This window comes from Neomonachus schauinslandi, chromosome 6 (genome assembly GCF_002201575.2).
Source record: "Neomonachus schauinslandi chromosome 6, ASM220157v2, whole genome shotgun sequence".
Classification (NCBI taxonomy): Eukaryota; Metazoa; Chordata; class Mammalia; order Carnivora; family Phocidae; genus Neomonachus; species Neomonachus schauinslandi.
In genome coordinates this window covers 177,948-190,304 of record NC_058408.1, presented here as the reverse complement: position 1 = coordinate 190,304, position 12,357 = coordinate 177,948, and the positions used below count along the sequence as shown (strand labels likewise).

The 12,357-nt window shown below is 53.7% G+C and overlaps 1 protein-coding gene across 1 annotated transcript in view; it reads right to left on the bottom strand.

The window, feature by feature from the left end:
* Positions 1 to 5,265: 5,265 nt before the first annotated feature.
* Positions 5,266 to 12,357, bottom strand: part of NPR1 (natriuretic peptide receptor 1) — a 13,766-nt gene continuing 6,674 nt past the window's right edge. Inside the window, exons 11-22 of the mRNA XM_021681873.1 lie at positions 12,054 to 12,158; positions 11,734 to 11,805; positions 11,482 to 11,638; positions 11,043 to 11,198; positions 10,677 to 10,845; positions 9,828 to 9,974; positions 9,618 to 9,741; positions 9,408 to 9,476; positions 8,983 to 9,157; positions 8,639 to 8,737; positions 6,270 to 6,361; positions 5,266 to 6,102 (exon numbers count right to left, since the gene is read on the bottom strand). Coding sequence (XP_021537548.1) covers positions 6,040 to 6,102; positions 6,270 to 6,361; positions 8,639 to 8,737; positions 8,983 to 9,157; positions 9,408 to 9,476; positions 9,618 to 9,741; positions 9,828 to 9,974; positions 10,677 to 10,845; positions 11,043 to 11,198; positions 11,482 to 11,638; positions 11,734 to 11,805; positions 12,054 to 12,158 — 1,428 coding nt within the window. The 3' untranslated portion in view covers positions 5,266 to 6,039. The remainder of the gene's footprint in view (positions 6,103 to 6,269; positions 6,362 to 8,638; positions 8,738 to 8,982; positions 9,158 to 9,407; positions 9,477 to 9,617; positions 9,742 to 9,827; positions 9,975 to 10,676; positions 10,846 to 11,042; positions 11,199 to 11,481; positions 11,639 to 11,733; positions 11,806 to 12,053; positions 12,159 to 12,357) is intronic.

Sequence of the window (12,357 nt, the reverse complement as noted above, 5' to 3'; positions counted from 1 at the left end):
TTTTTTTTTTTTTTTTAAAGATTTTATTTATTTATTTGACAGAGAGAAACACAGCGAGAGGGAACACAAGCAGGGGGAGTGGGAGAGGGAGAAGCAGGCTCCCCGCAGAGCAGGGAGCCCGATGCGGGACTCGATCCCAGGACCCTGGGATCATGACCTGAGCTGAAGGCAGTCGCTTAACCAACTGAGCCACCCAGGCGCCCCACATTCTTTTTCTTAAGGCAAACCCACCAAACTATAAGCTTTAAGCCCCACAAAACCTGGATCCACCCTAGCTGGAGGCCCGATGGAGAGGGACTCTGAGGAGACAAGGACTCTGTCCACTGGTGTTTTGTTTTGTTTTGTTTTGTTAGGATTTTATTTATTTATTTGACAGAGAGAGAGAGCATAAGCAGGGGGAAGAGAAGGCAGAGGGAGAGGGAGAAGCAGGCTCCCCACTGAGCAAGGAGCCTGATGCGGGGCCGGATGCGGGGCTAGATCCCAGGGTCCTGGGATCATGACCTGAGCCGAAGGCAGACGCTTAGCCTACTGAGCCACCAGCCGTCCCAGTGGTGTTTTTAAATAGAAATACTGTGCTCTGTGTGACATAACCCTCTTCTTTCCTATTTCCCCGTATGAAAATTTTAGTAAAATGGCTATTTTTCACTTTAAAATTTAACATAAAACAGGGTGAGAGAGATTTGGATTAACAGTGGCAATGTGAGAAAAACTGTGGGGTTGGAGGGATGGGTTTGTGTGAGGCCACAGGTTCTTTGATAGCCCATTGTGTGACAAATGCAGGGAGGTGACAGTTGCCTGCTTTCTGCACTCCTCAGACTGAACCTGAATGCTTCTGCCCCAGACAGGGAGGCAGGTTGTCAAAGGGACGTTGACAAACTAAGGTGAACCCACAGGAGCTCACCCAGAATGGCGAAGAGTTTGGAGTCAGATCTTGGAAAAATCTTTAAAGAAAACTAGTTAAGGGGCACCTGGGTGGCTCAGTCGTTATGCGTTTGCCTTCGGCTCAGGTCATGATCCCAGGGTCCTGGGATCGAGTCCCGCATCAGGCTCCCTGCTCTGCAGGGAGCCTGCTTCTCCCTCTCCCACTCCCCCTGCTTGTGTTCCCTCTCTCGCTGTATCTCTCTCTGTCAAATAAATAAATAAAACTTAAAATTAAAAAAAAAAAAAACAATTATGTTGCTGAGACTCCGGTATGGGGGAGCAGGCGGAGGTGAACACTATTGTTAGAAGAGAGGTAGTAAGGGCAGTGCTAGGACCAATGGAAGAGTGAGAGGCAGATTGCCTTTTTTTTTTAATGTAAAGAGTTCATATTAAATACCTCTATCAAATAACTTAACATTCACGTTGGAATGATATTCATCAGACGACTACAATGGCAGGATTTTAAGTGATTTTAATTTCTTCTCTGTACTTCTTTGTAAAAGTGTATGCCATTTCTGGTAAACAATAGTCATTAGTCTTTTTTTTTTTTTTTTAAATCTCTTTCAGATGTATCTGGCTTTCAAAGTCCCAGTTCAGCTACTGAACTACCTCTACTCTTGCTTATTTTCTCAACTACCACACAAGCAGATTTAGTTCATCCTGAGCTTCATAATTTATATAAAAACTCAGGTCCAGGGTGCCTGGGTGGCTCAGGCGGTTAAGCATCTGCCTTTGGCTCAGGTCATGATCCTAGGATCCTGGGATGGAGCCCCTCGTGGGGCTCCCTGATTAGCGGGGAGCCTGCTTCTCCCTCTCCCTCTGAGGCTCCCCCTGCTTGTGCTCTCTCACTCTCAAATAAATAAATACAATCTTAAGAAAAAAGAAACTTGGCTCCAAGCTTATCAAAACAAAGGACTCCCCAACCTAGCAAGATGCTCCTTCCTTAGATGGCAGTTGAAAGGACAAGCCCCCTTGTCCATTAAAAAAAAAAAAAAAAAAGATTCCTTCAAAAGAAATTCTGACAATTAGAGTATCTTCATCTTCTTATACAGTTGTTCTAATTACAGTTGTTCAAAAATAGAATGGTCTCAGTTCCAAGTCCCTGAAAGTTTTCCAATAGAACACGAAACAAAAGCCAGATATTTTAAGAAGGATGCTGGCCCAGGGTAGGCAGTTGGGACTCTATAACCTCTACTTTTTTTCTGACTCTCACATTTTTAGATCTCATTTGTACCTCTCATTGAGGGGTCTAATTATGTGCTGCATTTCACTTCCAAACATTCTCTGGACATCAAGAACCTCTTATATCTAACACTATGGTTTGCATAATGTAGACTCTTCATAACACTAGCAAAACACTTAACAAATTTCTATCACCTGCCAGTCAGCCTTCTAAGCATGTAATGGGAGGAATTAAGTCATGTAATCCTCAACGCAGACCCATGAGATAGGGCTTATTATGATCATTCCTGTGTTGAAAATTTGCCTGAGGTTCCATGGATCATGAGGGACAGAGCTGGGATTCGAATCCAGGCAGGCTGTCTCCAGAGTTAGCCTCTTAACCAACCTGACGCTGCCTCTCACTTGACAGAGGTTTGAAATTGCTCCGGTTCTGAATACTGAGATCTATGTGGTATTTTGGCGTGGTTCTAGCCTGCTGGGAGTTTGGTGGGCTGACACAAGAAAGCTGACCTGATCATGGGACCTACCTACCAACAGCCAAGGTATGCCATATGCAATCCACATTTGAAAGCCAAAGGCAGAGGGGCGCCTGGGTGGCTCAGTCGTTAAGCGTCTGCTTTCAGCTCAGGTCATGGTCCCGGGGTCCTGGGATTGAGCCCCACATCGGGCTCCCTGCTCGGAGGGAGGCCCGCTTCTCCTCTCCCACTCCCCCTGCTTGTGTTCCCTCTCTCGCTGTGTGTCTGTCAGGTAAATAAATAAAATCTTTAAAAGAAAGAAGAAAGAAAAGGAAAGAAAGGAAGAAAGAAGAAAGGAAAGGAAAGAAGGAAGGAAGGAAGGAAGGAAGCAAGCAAGCAAGCAAGCCAAAGGCAGAGAGTAGTAGTAGGATAGTTGCATCATGTCCAGAGGGGGTACCACAGTGACTGACAGGTGCACACGACTGTGGAATCTTTGTTTGCTGTGGAAAGGTTCTTAAAGGGCAAGCAGCCCACCCATTCAACATTGGTGCCACGTGTGTGATGGGGAACTGGGTGGGTGGAGCTTCTTCCTATCCGGACCCCCTCACTGACCTTGGGTTAGCACTACCTGTCAAGTGGGTCCCTGACTCCCACCTCCTCTCTTCCTGTGGCCTCACCCACCTCTCAAGCATCCTGGCCTCTGCCTTGGGCAACACTAAATTCATCAATATCTCAACCCTTCATCTTGGTGGTAAACACCTCGGCTGGAATCTTACTTTAGTTCCAATTCAATGAGATTCAATTTCCCCGGAAAGCATTAGGTGTTTTATTCTTATGGTTAATTAATTTTTTATAGACTTACAACTCCCGCGATTTAATTAAAAAATGACTTTCAGGCTGCAAAATTGGCCTCCGCTGCTAAATAGATTCCATAGATTTGTCCTGCAAAGGATAAATAATTTAAAAATATATGATTATTACTAAAAGTATTGTTATGACAAGTAAATTACCCAAGGTCTTTGACGTAGAGAAAAGGGGGGGTGGCTAAGTGCCTTCTGCAAGTTCTGTTTTCTCTTCCAGTCCCTGACCGCTTGGGCCGGGCCCCCCCTGCCCCACAGCTGGACCTCAGCTGGGCGCTCCTGCCCCCTTCCCGGCGGCGTCACGTGGCCGCTGAGCTCACCCTCAACCGCCAGGCGCAGCGGGATGCCAACGATGACTGTTGTTTTTATTGTGATCGTACTCCAGGGAAACCCTGCTGCCCCGCACCCCTCCAGCCCCGCTCAGCAGGACAGCCCGGGAAACCGGCCTCCCGTGGGCGGAGGCCCCCGCCCCCGCAGACCCCTCCCCTCGGCAACGGCTTTCCCAGGTCTTCCCGGCTCCGGGGCCTTCCTCCAGAAGGAAGTCTCCTCGGCCCCAGGGCCGGCTCCCGAGCTGCAGCAGTCCCGGCGGCCGGGGCCAGTCCTCACGCCCCCCGCCGCCGCCCCCTCCCCTCGAGCGCCCCGTGCTGGAGCCAGGCTGCCCCGGAAGGATCTGACCGGCCACTTCCTGCAATTGTCTCTCTGGACGCAGTCCGCGGGCGTCCAGCGCTCCCAGTCTCCCGCCCGGAGCCCGGCCTCTCGGACGTCCCCGCCCACCCTCTCAGTCCCCGGCAGCTCTCCTTCGCCGCCCTCTCCGCCGCCGGCCGCGGGGGACCGGGCACCGGTGCGTGGTCACCGGGGCAACCGCCGGGCCGGGGCGTGCGTGGTCACCCGGGCAACCGTCGGGCAGGGGCGGAGGCGGAGTGGGGTAGCTGCGCTCTCCCTCCCAGCGAGTCGAATCGGAGCGGCCGCCAAGGGTGGGCTGGGAGCCCTGCGCAGCAAGAAGAGTCCCCGCACTGGAGGGAGGCCGGCTGGCCCTTTCTTCAGCTCAGACCACCGCGGCCCCGAACGCAGCCCGCCCCACCTCCTGGTCCCACTGGGCGTGCCCTCCAGGAAGAGGCGCAGGGAGGCCGGAGGAGGGGCCTGTCTGCACTTGATGGATGGCACTCAAGAAATGTCTGGCACTTTCTTTCCCCGTGGGGGAGGTGAGGCTGCAGCCACCTCTCCCCCGCATTCATTCGCATTCCTGCCCGCCTGCTCAGGAAGGGCTTGGGGTGGGGGGCTGGAGCAGGGCCAGCTGAGAGTCATTTTGCAAACTCTCACATTTGTCTACACTGGCATGGGTAGTGTAGACAAATCTCAACCAAGGTAAGAGAGGATCCATCCTTCTTTCCTGGCTCCCAGACCTCCCCAACACTGGGCAATATAGCAGTTCCTAAACTGGTGTGGTCCACAGACCCTGGGAGTCCCCAAGACCCTTTCAGGGGATGGATGAGGTCAAGAGACTTTGTATAATCATACTAATACAGGATTTACCTTCATGACTTGACAGGTACATTGATGGTAGGAAAGTAATGGGGGCAAACTGCTGGTGTCTTAGCATAAACCAAGGCAGTGGCACTGAATGAGTCATTGTATTCTTCATTACCACACATCGGCAGTAAAAAAAAAAATTAAAAAGTCAGGTTTTGTAAGAAAACTTGATAAAGCAGCAAGAAAATATTAACATGCGATTAGTTTATTATAGTTATTTAAATGAGTTAATAAGGCCTTGTTTTAATTTCTAATATAGTGTACATGAATAGATTTAACCCACATAAACAAAAACTCTTTGAGGCCCTCAATAATTCTGAAGGGTGTAAACAGGTCCTTAGACCAGAAGTGTCAGCACTGCTGGGGGAAGTCACAGACTGTCAGGTAGCTGAAAGGGGGCCGGGGCCTCTTGCAGATATTGCATTCCCAGCTTGAGAAGCATGTCTTACTTGGAGTAGAGGGTGGGGAACATGGCTGTGTTTTCTGGGAACCCGCTCTCCTTCCAGAGACAGTCACTAGAATAAAGATGTTAATGGCCTCTGCTCACCAGAGAAACAAGACATACAGGCTCACAGCCCCTCCAAGCTGCCCCTCTCCCCTGCGCACTGTACCCAGTGTTGAGGGCGGAGGGGGACACAGGTGTGTTTGTGGCCTAGATGTGGACTCCCCTCATCCCCCGGATTCTCTTATAGTGCCTTTTCCTATTGCCTCTAAGGTGGCTCTTCCCCTCCCCAAATTAGTCACAGTTTAGCAAGGTTGAGGGAGTGGGGGGAGAGGATCAGGAGTCCACACCCTAGCCTGGCTTGCGTAGGATGGAGAGTGGGTACACTTGTCTATGTGTGTGTGTGCCACTGGGCATGACTGTGTGCTTTGGTCCAGTTCCATGAACTCTCAAGTTCTCCCCAACACCAGTCCTCCTTCAGAGGTCATATCTGGTGTCTCCATTGGGGTTAGCACATTTGAGTTGTTCAAACTACTTCTCCGATCCTTTGGCAATGGCAGGGCGGCTGTGGGTGAGGCCGAGGTCTGGCACCTCTCTGTTACCTCTGGCACGGGGAAGGGAGGTGTGGAAGGCCAGGAGGGAAGGCAGGTCAACCTCGAGTGCTACTCCCCCGCTCTCCGAGGAGCCAGTAGGTCCGAACTTTGCCTTTGCCCTGGAGGGAAAAAGAAGAGGCAGTTGGGGTGGGGAGTAGCACACCTACCCACTTTCCCAAATGAGAGGAGAGGCTTAAGAATGGGAGTGGGGTTGGCTGCTTGAGAAGGGGCCTGGGGGAGCCCCTGGGGCCCCAAGGATGGTGAGGGCAGGGGCTTTCTTCTCTACCTTCATTTCTACATCTCCTCGAAGCTCCAGCTCGAAACCACCAAACTCTTCCAGGACAGCCTTGGTCTCAGAAGACAAGTGGATCTTCAGGGCTGGGAAGGATAAGGCAGAAGAAGGGAAGGTGGGGGATGCAGAAATAGGAGCAGGGGAGATTAGGAACTGCAGGGGTAGAAAGATGCTTTCCTTCCTTTCATTTGGCCTAGAAAGCCTCTTAATTCAGAGTCCCACCCCTCCATGTGGAGTCTGTCCATACCGGCCTCTCCCTTAGAATTCTAGAACTGTATTGTCCAACATGGTAGCCACTAGTCAGTCACCTGTGGCTATTTAAATTTAAATTAATTAAAACTAGAGGTGCCTGGGTGGCTTAGTTAGCTAACTGTCCGACTCTTGATTTCAGCTCAGGCCATGATCTCTGTGTCGTGAGTTCAAGCCCCACAATGGGCTCCACACTGGGCATGGAGCCTAATTAAAAAATAGTAATAATCGGGGCGGCTGGGTGGCTCAGTCAGTTAAGTAACTGCCTTCGGCTCAGGTCATGATCTCAGGGTCCTGGGATCGAGTCCCGCATCGGGCTCCCCGCTCACTGGGGAGTCTGCTTCTCCCTCTCCCTCTGCCTCTCCTCCTGCTGGTATTCTCCCCTCCCCGCCTGTGCTCACTCTCCCTCTCTCTCTCAAACAAATAAAATATTTAAAAAAATAATTAAAACTAAATACAGTTAAAAAATTCAGTGCCTCAGTTGTACTGACCACATTTTTTTTTTTTTATGATTTATTTATTTATTTGAGAGAGAGAGAGCAAGAACGAGCGCACGAGCATGGGGAGGGCAGAGAGAATCTCCAACAGACTCCCATCTGAGCATGGAGCCTGACTCGGGTCTTGGATCCTAGGACCCTAAGATCATGACCTGAGCTAAAATCAAGAGTCAGACGTTCAGCCAACTAAGCCACCCAGGCGCCCTGCACCACCACATTTCAAGTGACCAATAGTCTCCTGTGACAGAGGCTACTGCAATGGACAGCACAGATTATGGAGTATCTTCCTCATTGCAGAAAACTCCATTGGACAGCATTCTAGAATGTCACCAGGCTCCAGACAGACAGTGTAGGATGGTGGTTAGGGGCTCCGACTTTAGATCTGCTCTGTCTAGTGAATCCAGTTCAGACACTTGTTTGGGGAAGTAGTCTAAACTCTGTGCCTCATTTTCCTAGTCTGTAAAATGCTGATAGTGACAGTTTCCACCCAAGGCCTTGTTATGAGAGTTAAATTTAATGCTCATCAAGTATTTAAATAGAGTCTGGTGCACAGGAAGCACTCTGTAAGTGGTTCTTGTGACTCTTGTTTAACTCAATAGTCATTTTCAGGCTGAGGGAACTGAGGCCTAGGGGAGGAGATGCGCCCCAACCGCGAGGTCAGATCTAGGCTCTGACTCCTGACCTGGTATTCCCCATACTTCTCTCGAACTTGCCCCTGCCACTCCTGGGGTCTGTATCATAGTGGCCTTGTTTTGTTGCTGAACCATTTCTGAGAAGATGCTCCTTGAAGACTGGACCTCAGTGAGGGGCTTTCTCCTACTCTGACTGCTGGAAACACAGTGCCCAGGGAGTATCTGCTGAACCAGAGCCCCTCTGGGCTCCCAAGTAGCCCTTCTCCTGCCATGAGGCTTGGATGGGGTCTGCATAAAGCGCCCCCAGTGGGACTGGGTCATCTTAGTACCCCAAGGCCTAGCACTTAGTAGTCACTCAAAACATGTTTACTGAATTGAATCGCATTGAATATAGCAGGAGGGTAGAAGACCAGCAGGAAGCAAGACTAGGGAACAAGGAGGAGTAAGCATTGACGAAATACCTACTATGTGCAGGGGTTGTGCGAGCTTTTCTACAACCCTGAGACAGGTATCGTTTTATAGATAAACAGCTGAAGCTCAGAAAAGTTGAGTGACAATTATGTCCTGGTCATGTTATATGGCTTTCACACATAACTCTTGTAAGGTACGTATCTTATTCTCATCTTACAGATGAGGAAAACGGAGGCTTGAGGCCAATTGACACACAGCTGTGTGGGCTGTGGATCTAGATTCACACCTAAATGGGCTGCTTGAAGCCCTCTAACACATGTAAGAGGGAGCAGAGGGGCCCGAAGGATAGGCTTCCCTTGGGGAACTGTTGAACATTGGCCTGGAAAGACTTTCAACCATTTGGAGGAGGGGGCCCGCATCTCTGACTGGATTGGAGATGATGTGCCCACGCTGACGTGGAGCCTGGGAGGAGAAAGGGCTGGGTGCCAATACACTGGGAGGGGTGCCTGCCTGAGGGGCTTTCCTCGCTCCAGCCGCACCGCCCTCTCCAGCCGGTCCTGGGCAGCCACCTTACCTTCTCCATTAGACTCCATTCTGGAAGCGGTGTTGACTGTGTCTCCAAAGAGACAGTAACGGGGCATCTTCAGCCCTACCACACCGGCACACACGGGTCCTGCAGGGAGTGGAGGCCCATCAGTGACAGGGTGGCAGAGGTGTGAAGAACGGCAGGTGGGAGGAATGGATGGGGACTGCTGGGCAGGACTCCTGGAGAGTGAAGAGGTGGGAGCCGAGGCCCCTGGGAATCCAGGTGTGCATGTGTGTGATGGGTGGTGGGGGGGGAGCTGGGCCTGGGGATACGTCTCCAGCCCTTGGGGACAGCTGGGCCCGGGGACAGTCCAGCCCTGGGGGCTCCCTCACCTGTGTGGATGCCGATTCGCAGGCGCAGCTCCTCCTGGGGCCGATGGCGGATGCGGAAGGAGCGCACCGCGTCCAGCAGCGCCAGGGCCATGCGGGCCACCTCCCGGGCATGCAGCAGCCCGTTCCGCACGGGGAGCCCGGACACCACCATGTAGGCATCACCAATGGTCTCCACCTGTGGGGCCCGCCAGAGGACGCAGGGTATGAGCCCTGGGAGTGTGTCTTCCCTGTGCTGCCCCCACACTGTGTGCACCGTCTTTGGTTCAGCGCCCCGTCCCCTGCGTCCCTGCTCTGCCTGTTCCTGGGGCTCCAGGTAACAGTCTCTGCCCATGTCTCATGGTCTCCTCTCTCAACACTCTGCCCTTCCCCTTCTCTGACCCCGCGCATCACCACCTGTCCATGTCCGTCCCCACGCCCATCCTCACCTTGTACACATCAAAGTTGTCTATGACAGCATCAAAGCAAGTGTACAGATCATTGAGCAGGGTCACCACCTGGAAGGGACAAGAAGCCAAGGGTGGGTAGGGAGGAAGGGCCCCACCTGGGATCGAGTGGGAACAGGGAACCAGCAGGCAGGCCTGATAGGGTGGAGATGCTAGGCCAAGCACACCGGCCTGGTCTTCACCTGGACTCACCTGCATGGGGGTGCTCTCTGCTGACAAGGCTGTGAAGCCCACGATGTCACTGAAGTAGATAGTGACACTGTCGAAGGCTTCAGCCTGGACCGTCTCCCCACGCTTCAGCTGCTCGGCCACTGAGCTGTGGGGTCAGGGACAGGTGCAGGATCAGAGCATGAGGTGGGGCCAGGAGGGGGTGGCCGGGCGACACCAGACACGGGCACTCACTGAGGCAGAATCTGGTAGAGCAGGGCCTCGGCTTTGCGTCTCTCCTCCAGGTAGGCCTGGGTCCGCTCCTCTACCAGCCCCTCCAGATTGTTGGCATACTGCTCCATGCGGGACAGCAGGTTGTCCAGGATGTTGCTGCTACTCTCCCTGAGGACCGGGGGTGGGGGGTGGGGGTGGCGGTGGGCAGGGGTCAGTGAGAGCGGGGTAGCCGGCAGTACCCGGAAGTGCCCACCCTGGCACTCACCCTTCCCAGGCTTCATGTGAGCCCATCCCCTAACTACAGTGGGGTCCCTGGAGAGGGTTGGGGTTGGGGAGCATGGCAGGATGGGTGGGTGTGGCAGGGGAAAGCGTAGGAGGAAAGTTCCATTCATCTCTGAGACCCCAGAGTCAGGCCCCAAGCTGGAGAGATATTGGCTACTTTGTTCATCTTTGTTGTTGAACACAAGCAAGTTAGCAGGAGGTAGAGGAGGTGGAGATGGACAGGGGTCAAGCGAGGACGGAGCGTGGGCACACGGGCGGGCAAAGGGGTGTGTGGAGGGGTGGTTGGGGCAAACTGCGGCAGGGACGTCCAAGGGCTGGGCTGAGAGCCCCTGTGGAGGGTTGGGAGGCAGGGAGCTCCACTGGTTCTGCACCACTGCAGAGGAGGGGCTGGGGGGGGGGGCAGTGGGGGGGGGGGGGGGTATGAGAGGTGGGGGACAATGGGACAGCTGGGTTATGCAGCACTCACAAAAGCAGGCTGTGAGGCTGTGGTGGGCTGGAGCGGGCTCTCTGCCACTGCCAGGAGAAGACTTAAGTGTGGGGCACAGGGTGGCTGGGGGGGGTGGGGGGGCGGGGAGGTACATCCGCCACCTGTTGAACTTGCGCAGCATCAGGCGAATCTGCTGGAAGGGCGGCCGCTCCTGCGGCTCCTCGGCCCAGCACCGCTGCATCAGCTGCCCCAGCTCCTCCAGGTGACTCTGCAGGGCCAGGGAGGGCCGGAAGGGGGGCTGCGCCCCCCGAGTCACACGCTCCACGATCTCTGTGTGGGGGAAGAGGGGCTGAGGGGAGGGGCCCGCCAAGGGCCAGGGAGAGATGCTGGGGAGGTCCAGGGCCAGGCTGGTGTGGTTGAGCCACGTGCCAAGGGGCAGGTGTGGTGGTGTTTCCAGGGGTCCCTCACCCTGGGGCTGGGGGTAGTTGCAGTTGTGGCAGGGCTAGGGGACAACATGGTTCTCTCACCTTTGGGGCTGAGGTCCAAACCTTCCACATGGAAGACACCGCGCCTTAGGGCAATCTCCTGAAGGATGATCCCAAAGCTGTACACGTCACCTGCCTGGGAGCCCCGGGCAGGGGGTGAGGCCATTCGCAGGAGCTCAGGGGCTGTCCACAGCTTTTCTGCAGGTCAGAGGTCAGGAGTCATGGGGCGAAGGGCCCTAAAACTAAGGGGTGGGGGGAAACAAGGTCCTAGAAGATGTGGCTGGAGAGATCTGGAGCCATCAAACCGAGTGCTACAGAAGAAGCCTCGAGACCACTGTGTCAGGCTCCCCTTTCCACTGGAGAATGAACTGAACCAGGAATCAGGAAAGCCGTGCCAAGCCCTTGAGAAGCCAAGCATCAGTCCCCCTGCGGGGCTGTGCTAGGAAGGAGGGGCGTCTTAGGAGTCAGAGTTAGGGCTCACTGGCATAGAGTGTGTGGCCTTGCTCTGGTTCCGGGTCCCTGAAGCTTTCCAGGCCAAAGTCGGTGATCTTGAGCACAAAGCGCCCGTCTACCACGCAGTTGGATGATTTGAGGTTGCCATGGGAGCAAATGGCCCCATTGTGTAGGAACAGCATACCCTGGGAAATTTGGGGAGGCAGAGGTCTTGGTTTCAGTGGGACCTACAATCAGGGCTGGGGAGAAGCATGCCTGGCCCCTCCCCCACATATCCCACCTTGACAATGTCATTGGTGAGAGAGTACCGGAACATCCAGTCTAAGGTGATGCTCTCATTCTCCAGAATGTCCTGCTGGGCAATGAGAGTCAGGCATGTACACTAGGGACTCCAGGGGGGGTTGCAGAGGCCTACTGACATAAACCGGCATGACAGGACAAAGCCTTGGACTTACTCTAGTGCATTTGCCCCCCTCCCCCATTCTATAGATGGGGCAAATAAAGGTCAGAATGAGGGAGAAGCTTGCCTGGGGTCATATGGCCAGTGGGGGACAGAAGCAGGACTAGACCCAGATCTCCCGAGACCCCTTGTCCCCTCACCTGCAAGCTCCCACGGGGACAGTACTCTGTGAGGATACAGATGTTGGGGGGGTCAGTGCAGGCACCTACAAACCTGGTCAGGTGTTCATTCTGTACATCCCGCATCTGTAGGTGGGAGCCAGTATCAGGAACCTGACAGAGACCTCACTCCTCACCAAGTGCCCCCCCAGGGACCCCTGTCTTCTTATTGCCCTATTCACCCTGCAGACGGTCTAAGACCCTGATGATTCCCACCCGTGTTCTAAAGAACCCTCCCCCAGAATCTGCTCCCTGCTCACTCTGCCTCCTAATCCCTCCCCCCCCC